This window comes from Euphorbia lathyris, chromosome 6 (assembly GCF_963576675.1).
Source record: "Euphorbia lathyris chromosome 6, ddEupLath1.1, whole genome shotgun sequence".
NCBI lineage: Eukaryota > Viridiplantae > Streptophyta > Magnoliopsida > Malpighiales > Euphorbiaceae > Euphorbia > Euphorbia lathyris.
The window spans coordinates 23,040,796-23,050,790 of NC_088915.1; the positions used below are offsets into that span (position 1 = coordinate 23,040,796).

At 37.4% G+C, this 9,995-nt stretch overlaps 1 protein-coding gene across 1 annotated transcript; it reads right to left on the reverse strand.

The window, feature by feature from the left end:
• Positions 1-1,342: 1,342 nt before the first annotated feature.
• On the reverse strand, positions 1,343-3,873 carry LOC136234085 (serine/threonine-protein kinase D6PKL2). Its single transcript, XM_066023848.1, has 2 exons — positions 2,837-3,873; positions 1,343-2,580 (listed from the first exon to the last, which is right to left on the reverse strand). Exons 1-2 carry the CDS (start codon positions 3,457-3,459, stop codon positions 1,725-1,727), a joined length of 1,479 nt encoding a protein of 492 aa, XP_065879920.1. The 5' UTR covers positions 3,460-3,873; the 3' UTR covers positions 1,343-1,724.
• Positions 3,874-9,995: the final 6,122 nt, after the last annotated feature.

Below are 9,995 nucleotides of genomic sequence, written 5' to 3' on the forward strand. Positions count from 1 at the left end.
TATTATATTTTTATGTAATTTACAACACGTATTTTTACTTAAGGATAAGTTGGAAGAAAAAAAACTTTGAAGGCTATAGAATTTTTTATGGTTTTCGATTTACAAAAAAGAAGCATCTTTTAGTACACCATCAATGTTTGCAGATAACCAAATAACTTAAAGTTGATAGTGAAGGATTTGATCATAAACTAATAAAGATAATTTCTTTTATAGCTTAATTAAGAGGAAATAATCTCATTCAAAGGTAAAACCTTAATTCCAATGGAGAAATATAAGTGTCATCGATAAAAGTTGTGTTTCCTTACAAAACATTAAGCTTATATACTTCCTCTAACCTTAGGTGAGAAAGACTTAACATTATTTAAACAATAGGGATAAAATGGGTGGAAACAAGATAAGGGAAAATAGCCAATAAGGTCAAATGGCAAAATACTAAATACAAAATGACAAAACAGTAAATATCACTTGGTAGAAATGTGACAGAATCGCAAAACTTGGTGATGAAGTAAGGTCACACAACGTGTGCTCTGGTTGAAACTCGAGCTATCCATAGGACGAGTGGTGTGAGGGGCTCGCCGTGTGACATTTCTTCGGACTCATTTGGGTCTTGTACCATGATGCACAACGTGTGGCAGTAGTGACACGTCGTGTGAATTACCCAAATAAACTGAAAGTTCACAAGGATTCCACACGACATTTTGGTGAGCTCACACGTCGTGTGACATTCCTTCCTCAGTTTCCAAGATCCCTTAGATTGCTCACACGACGTGTTGCTGTCTACACACGCCGTATGAGCTATATTTCAAGCTCTCCCGAGATCCCTCGTATTGATGCCCTCATCATTTTGGTGTGTTATTTTATTTTTCTATTTTATAAATAAATTACATGTAATTGGGTAAAAATTACCTCTACCATGTAATCAACTTCAAAAAGTCATAAAAAATTCCTCGGATTTTAGGTTTGTCACAAAATAAAATTATATAGTCCTCTAAAATCAGTGAGACTTGAGTGGTATTTTCAAATGCAGCCAGGAATATTTGATTGATTCCAGTTCCCAAACTTTAAATTAAAGACTAACTCAGCTAGCTACTCTAATTTAACTTAAATACCAAGAAGAATTTAAGAACATGGCTCCATGTAATTAAAGTTAGATGCTTCAATTATGATAAACATTACCTAATTGAGTTGATCAGAACAGAACCTGGCAAAAACAAAGTTGTCAGTTTTAACTGCTATCATTCTCATGAATGACCCAGGAAAGAAGGGTATGATTAAAGTGATGAGAGAATGTATAATTTTTAAAACAAAAGCCTGTTCTCTGCTAAAGAATAAAGCACCCTACTTTTTTATTTCTTGTGAAAAGACCAACACATATGCCACAATTCAAGGAACCACCAGAATCTCCTATCCTATATCATCCAACGGCTTCAGAATCATTCTCCATTACAGAAAATGATAACCCTTTTTAAGACTTGTCCAACTTCAATCTCTTTAACAAAAGTTCCTCTTTAGAGAAGAAGAACAAAGAATAACAGAGTCAATGCAGAAAAGGGTTTCAATGCACATACACAAAAGTTGCTTCCTTTTTTGCTTCTCCTTTTTAAGCTCATCAACCAAACAATCACAATTATTTGACAAATAATGTAGAAGTAGAAGCAATTGTGGTCTCATAATCTAAAAAAAACAAGGCCTACTACTACTGTTGCTGGTGGTGTCAAAATTAGTTAGAAAAACTCAAAATCTAAGTAAGGACCTGATGATCTATCCGAGTCTGTTGTTGTTATAGCTCCCTTGTGAGTTGGAGTCAAGGATGAGTTGAAAGCAGAGAGATCAAGTGGTTTTGGGATTTGTGGAGGATGAGTAGTGCGAATAAGCGCCCAATTAACACTTGCGAAAAAAGGATGTTGTTTAATCTCGGTTGCACCTCTTTTGAATCCTAATCTCTTTTGGGGATCCTTTGCGAGTAGACCACGAATCAAATCTTTAGCAGCAAAACTTAGGGAGGAACCCTCTGGGAATTTTAGTGGCTGACCTACAACATTGAATAAGGTCTCCCTGTTTCCTGTCCCTTTGAATGGTGTCCTACCAAGAAGCAACTCGTACAAGAAGATACCAAATGTCCACCAATCCACGGCACTTCCATGCCCGTCCCCCCTTATTATCTCAGGAGCTAAGTACTCATGCGTACCCACGAATGACATGGATCGGGCAGTTGTTGGCTCAACAATAAGTACAGGAAGTGAATCTGAATATCCCGGGTTCGGCTTTTTGGTTGTTGTCTTGGATTTGTTGAATAAGCGAGGCTTGAAGCAAGATGGTTGCAAGCAAGATGGCTCTACACAAGCAGTGGCTAATTTGCAGGATGGATCGATACAGTAGGACGACATCTTATTACAAGACGGCTCCTTATCAGACTGAACAAGAGTAGGACTTACAAAGCATCTCAATGACAAATCAAAGTCTGTGAGCATAATATGCCCATCTTCCCTAACCAATACATTTTCAGGCTTCAAATCTCTATATACAACACCCATCATGTGTAAATACTCAAGGGCAAGCAGCACTTCTGAACCATAAAACCTGACCAACAACATACAATCAAAATCAGATTAATCATACATAACATCAATTCAATGTAATTATGCTTGTTTATATATATATATATATATATATATATATATATGGTTTCGTACGAGGGTTCATGTTAGCCGACCCCAAATAGGGCTTTGTTGTTGTTGTATAGTTACAATCAATCTAGAAACTCAACATTCTGCTCCATTAATTACCACTTCAGCTAGCAAGCAATATGACATTAATAACTAAATTAGGCACTAACCTGGCTGCTGTCTCGGCGAAATGTTTGCCTGGTTGGCGCTGGCGGAGGGTGTGAAGATCTCCACCGCTGCAAAACTCCATTAGCAAGCAAGAAAACTTGTCAGTCTCAAAATGAGAATAGAGGGTAGGCAAAAAAGGATGATCTAACAAACTCAAAATCTCCCTCTCAGTTTGAGCTCTGAGCAACTTCTTCCTCCCAGCTAACATTCCTTTATCCATAACTTTCATGGCAAACAAACACGGCATAGTTCTTAACTCAGCCAAATAAACACTCCCAATATCCCCACACCCGAGTTTCTTCAATAGCCTAAAATGACCTAAATCCAACATAAAGTCCCCATCTTTACCTTTGATAAACTGTATTGCATCCCATCTAATGTCATTTCCCTTGTGGGGTTTGGAAGGACAAAAGCTTCTAAAACTAGCTTCACCTGGATCCAAACTCAAACTAGTCTTGTTACTCGTCTCTATACTATTACTAGCATTGCTGCTAATACTGTTATCAGACCCTGAAATGGTGCTGCTACTAACACTCACACTCACACTCACATCTTGAAAGCTACTGGTGGTGACAGAATCTGCATCCCCAATTCCAATTTCAATCTTTGGAGGCAGTTTGTCCATGATTAGATTAGAGGGGAATGCAGAGAAAGTGTTCGATGAAATGAGTGAGAGAAGAATAGTTTAAAATGGCAGTCAAATTGGGGGTAGGATAGGAGTTGGTGTGACCGAGGCAGTCAAAGAGAGGGAGAGGGATATGCGGGCTTAATAACAATAACATTCATAGATAGAATTGAAGAGAGAGAAAGAAACACATTCAAATTTGAAAACGTAAAATGAGAGAACCAATGGCTATTTTCTCTCACTCTCTCTCATCTCTCTCATCTGTGTTATATTTTGTCTACAAGCTGTAAACATTTCTTGGTTAGAGAAGAAGGGGGGAGAGGAGAGAGACAGAAAGTCTCAGTTAACGAGGAAGACAAAAGCGTTTCAGATTTTCTAATAAAAAAAATCAGCCTTCCTTCTTCACCTAATACCGTTATGGTGTAGGCTTGGTTTTGGAATGAAAGAGCTACTTTGTCCTTGCATCTTATTCACAATCACAACCTAAAATCAATTCTAAAAACATGGCATAATGGCCAAATTTAACTTCAAAATTTTAGTTTAAATAAAAATTTGAAAACACTAATTTGACTGTTATTTAACTATCGCTAGATTTAGGCATGTGCTAGGTTGGGCCGGGCTCGGACTGGATCTATCGGGCTTTTAATAAAACCTGACGAGTCTAAGCCCAGCTCAGTCCGCAATAAATTGAGTTAGACTCGGATCTAAAATATGAATCCCAAGTCCGTCCATCCAAGCCCATTACATATTAAAAAAAATACAATTAAAATGTCACACCAACTTTTCTTAATAAAAAAATAGTACACACAACTCAATACTTAATAAGTTTGGAAAAATTCTAATAAACTAATTGTCTATCGAAACATCAAATCCAAAATAAATTACAACATAAAAAATATAATTAATTTATATTTATAAATTATAATATATATATATATATATCGGGTCAGGCCCGATGGAAAATTCATATAGCTTAAGCCCGCCCAGTTTCTGACGGACTTATACGGGCTTGGGCCAGGTCTGACATTAATTTCATGTGTCCAAACCCGGCTAAATGGTCTTGGATCTGGGCAAGCCGAGCAGGCTCTCCAACTCATGCGCAGGTATAACTATCGCATCGCACATTTTAAATAAGTTTGACGATAAATTAAAACATTTTTATATATCTTTTATTGGTTATTTGTAATTATATTAATAACACAGTAAATATTTAGACAATTTGACAGTAAAATTTGTGATTAGCTTATATGTAACATACTTAATTGTTAGCATTTTAACGAAAATTTTGTGATTTTGTTAGTAATACACTAAATATCTTAGATAATTGATGTTTAGAGGTCTGAAGTGACATTTTTTTTTTGAAATAACAATCAAACCAATATTTTCTAATTTTCAATAACATAGGGCTAAAATCGATCTTACTTGGAAACATTAAGTTTAAATTTACACTCTTTCGTACTTTAAAGCTAAATCTGCATTTCTTTTAAAATTTTAAAGTTAAATTTGGTATTTATCCCTAAAAACATTAGGGATAATGTACAAAATATTGGTCACATTTGACCAAATTCCACTTATCAATCAAAATAATTGATTTACATTAAATCTAAAAATCATTAGTGTCAACTCATTAATAAGAGTAAAATAATAAAAAAGATTATCTTGAAAACTAAACTTAATAGATAATATAAAATAAAAAAAATTGGTTAAATATGACAAGTATTTTAAATGGAGTGAGTATTTTTTTTTTTTATATTCCTACTGATTTACAAGTTCACAAGTTATTTTTTAAAAACATTGGACCAATTTTCAATTATATTATATGCAGTCATTGATATTGATATCTCTATTCCACACGTGCGTGATTTAGATTGAGCACGAAATGATAGCTTTAATCGTAAACTAACAAAGAATCAAACTTTTTTCAAGCTAAGTGATAGGGGTATTTTACCCCTATCTTTTAGCGTGATTTACGGATTAATTTTAGAAGAAATTAATAAGTTTAATTGCAAAAATAGAATGTTTTAATAAAATAACGAAATAAAAATAAATTCCGCACTTTCGGTTAATTTTCCTTGTTTTTGATTAATTTAGGAAATAAAACGTCAAGCTAACTCGGCTCTCGAGAATTGTATTTCAGGTACGAACAAGGAGTGAAAATCCACCACAATACGCGGGGCGTCTCATTCCCTACGCGGGGCGTGAAACACCAAGTCAGAAATAATTGCCCTATCCACAGACACCACGTGGGATCTACTCAGCATACGCGAGGCGTGTACCACCATACGCGAGGCGTAGAACATGTGTCAGAAATGATTAGCCTAATCCTGAAAGTCAGACTGCATGGTCTCCCTGGGTCAACTATCCATACACGGGACGTACCACCTTACACGCGGGGCGTGTAAGGAAGTTCTTCAATGAAAAAAGCTCAGAGACTCACTTACGCAGGGCGTGCTTCAGCTACGCGCGGCGTAGAAAACCCAATTCAAGCAATGAAATCTCAGAAACTCAAACACGTGAGGCGCATCCCAGTCTACGCGGTGCGTGTTTGAGACAACAAGAGCTGGAATTGGTCCACATGCAGGAGATTTCTAACGGAATAGGCAAACACGCGGGGCGTTCCACACCCTACGTGAGGCATATTATGGAATTCTGCACAAAATCATGCTCCTCCATGCTTGCACCTTGTGGAATTACAATTTTACCCCTAGCTTGATGTGTATAAATAAGAGTGACTAGCACTCATTTCAAAATACCTTAGACACATTGTAACATACACCTTCTTGAGATTAAATTCTTGTCATTTGTAGTTCTAGATTTTGTTTTTAGGCTTTATATAGCCAAACTCTTCCACCTTGAGAGCTTGTTCGTTGATTCCGACATTCCATCAAAGTTTCGCTCCATCTCCGTGCACCAAGCTCGAAAGCTCCACCATCCAAGTCCTAAGAGACAGCTTTGGGTCCGGTTAGCTAGTTCCAAGGGTGGATTCTTCCCTTTACACTTGCTAATTAGCTTGAACTCATCCTATGTACTAGGCTTGGTTGTAATTCATATTTACATTCTCCATATTTATAATTTATGATTCATAATCTTCTTTTCTATATATGTGTTGATGTTTGTTACTTGTTTTGATATTCATAATTGATTATTGTGTAGGAGAATGCGATTTCCGATGCCATTCGGGCTATCTTTAGGGATTCACATAGGTGTTGCCTTACCGGAAGTGACAACCCAGAAACCGTAGGAATTGACGAGCCACGGAACTTACGGGCCCTAATTTCTGATCCCGAGCATTAGACACGCCTTGACTAGGAACCACACAGTCTAAGTACTTCACCGGTCGGTCACACTACACGTAATCGTCATTGCAAGAACAAACCATCAACCGTATAAACACCAGAAGTCGTTATTTGTCATATTTATAACTTATCGCATCCACACCATTTCATAGAGTTTTGTTATATAAATTCGCCTCACCCGTAGTTAGGAGTAGTTTGTAGTTGGTCCCCACATCAACCTCAAAGTATTCACCGCTTAAATAACGTATAAAACCGAGTCGTTTAATACTTGCAGTTATAAATCCCGCAGATTCGATACCCGGTCTTAACCGGATTATTACTTGATACGACGGGGTACACTTGCCCCTAAGTAGTGACGTCTAGTAAAGATAGAGCATTTAGAAAGATCACATCCATAGTCGTAACACACTTATCGTAATATACAGTTTGTCGTAGAAAAAACTACACTAGACGGCACACATCACTAAGCTTGAAGGAAATAATCCCGAAGGGTGACAATCCAAAGCCTCCAAATGAGTGTTTTTATTTAATTCATGAAAAGATGCATATATAAGAAAAAGAAAGGCTTATATACTTTCTAAACCCTAGGCTAGGAAAGACAATAAAATCTCTATGACACAACTAACATATTCTCAGCCATTATGGGTAAAATGGTTACAAGATAAATTAATGGCAAACTAGTAAATAGAGTAACGACATAAATGGTAAATAGGTAATGACAGATTTGTAATAGGACAAAGCAGAAATGGAAGAAATTGTTGGTTAAGTTTTGTGCCACACACCGTGTGGGAAAGTGACACGTCATATGGGCTGAAATTTGATAATCCACACGCCATGTGCGTTGGAATTTTGATAATCCACATGTCATGTCGCAAGATCCACACGTCGTGTGAATTAAGGAAAAAAGAAGCAAAATCTATGTTTTTTAGCCACACTTTGTGTGGATTTTTCACATATCGTGTAGGCACCTTGATCGTTCTTCCTCGTTGATGCTCATGGGTCACACAACATGTGGATGTTCTCACACGTCGTGTGAGCCCTATTTCACTGGCTTCCCCACTTTCTCATTGATGCCCTCATTATTCTCTCTTCCGAAAAATAATTAGACCCCAAGTCTTTGGTAGTGTGCTCGAGAGACACATCCGTCTTGAAATGACTCAAATCCCGCACATTAAATGATAGAAATGTCTTCCCTAAGTAATACAGGAGTGTTGCATGATAAGCATTCACATTGACTCTCTAGATGATCTTGTATAGGTCATACCTCCAAGATTGAAGCTTGCCACTCAGAGCACTAGCTAGACGCCCTTTACTCAGATACACCATGACTTCATACCCGGCTTCAAATTGCACATCCCTCTTGTGTTCATCGGCCTTAGCCTTCAAATTGAAATTCCGCTTTTCAAACTTCTCTTTAACTTTATCATGTATTTGTTATAATTTATGAGCTAACTTTTAAGCGGGAATACTAACTCTGTCTCCTCCCAGTATGCTCATTATGTCAAGAGTGTGGTTAGGCACTTTAGTGTAGACCATCTCTAAAGGGTACTTTTCAGTTCCTAAGTGAATGACCCTATTGTAAGAAAATTCCACTTGAGCTATCATAAAGTCCCACATCTTTGGCTTACCATTGCACTTACTTCGCAAGAGATTTCCTAAGGTTTGGTTCACCATCTCAGTTTGGTCATCGGTTTTAGGATGGGCAGTAGTACTAAACTTCAATGAGGTGTCGAACAAAGTCCAAATGGTCATCTAAAAGTTTGGCAATGGACGAGGCATCATTGGTTTTTTGACACAAAAGGAAGTATGCCATCTTTAAAAATCTGTCCACCACCACGAATATAGAGTCCATTCCTTTTTTAGTCCTTAGTAAGCCCAAAATAAAGTCCATGGAGAGATCCTCCCAAACGGTACTCAGCATCGGTAATGGCATGTAATGTCCCAAGTTAGTGGCATGCCCTTTTGGCAGGTTGACAAATATAACACCACTCCAATATGTACAATATCTCTCCTCATCTTTGGCCAATAGTAACGTGAACTTATCGCCTTATAGGTATTGTCTCTCACAAAATGCACCGCTTATAAGCTTCACCAATGGAAGTCCCGAATCATCTTCCCCGGATGGAGGTACATGGTAAAACAATTAGCTCCCCTTCATGATATAGTCATCTAACAAATAAAAGTCACTCTCACCAAGTTAACTCATGCATTTCTCCGAAATGGTTTCGATATCCGCATCCTCTTTGTAATCACTCCTCATGTTATCAAATGAATCTACCTCAAGTGTTATAGTCTTCAGTAATGCTACCCTTTTTGGCTCAAAGCATCCGCAACTCGGTTTTGTTGTCTAGCTTTATGAATAACTTTATAGGGGAATTTATCCATAAAAACGGTCCATCTATCATGCATCGCATAGGTGTACAAAGTTGTTTTTGACTTCCCAAGTACTTTAGAGCTTGATGATCCACATATAACATGGACTCCTTCCCGATGAGATAGTGTTCCAATGTCTTTAAAGCCCTCACAATGTCATATAATTCCTTATCATATGTAACCCATTTTTTTACCGAGAGTCGTACAATTTCTCACTAAAGTAGGCAATCAACCCTTTTCTTACACCAAGACTCCTCCAACCCCAACTCTACTCGCATCAGACTCTACCTCAAAAATTTCATCAAAATCCAAAAACTGCCCTCTTGTTCATTCTCCCATTTGAACCCTCTCCCCTTCTTCAAGAACTCGGTAAGGGGAGCTGCAATAGTGCTAAAATTTTGGATGACCTTCCGATAGAACATTGCCAACCCGTGCAAGCTTTGGATGTATCCCATATTACAAGGCGTTGACGACTCACAAATAGCCCCAACCTTCTTTTCATCCACCCGAATTCCTTCCCCACTAACCACATACCCAAAGAACACCAAACTCTTCATCACAAAGTCATATTTCTTAGTATTAACATAGAGTTCATGCTTCCTCAACAAATCAAATACAATCCCTAAGTGCTTGATTTTGTTCCTCTAGTGTTTGTTTATTAATGATTATATCATCAAAATAAACAACCATAAACTTATTGATTATTGGGGCACAATACTTGGTTGAGATACTTGATTCATCAACCGTATGAAAGTGCTTGGGGAGTGTTGGTCCCATATGATTAGTTCCAAGGGGGGGGGGGGGGTTAGGAACTAATATAAATTTTTCGCTTAATTATGCTGACTTAAGATAATTCTTTAGTTGCTT

Bases quoted from the DNA above. Each gene is read 5' to 3' on its own strand.
- LOC136234085 (XM_066023848.1), bottom strand. From the start codon at position 3,459: ATGGACAAACTGCCTCCAAAGATTGAAATTGGAATTGGGGATGCAGAT. The intron at 2,581-2,836 runs GTTAGTGCCTAA...GTTGTTGGTCAG, and splicing joins TTCGCCGAGACAGCAGCCAG to GTTTTATGGTTCAGAAGTGC.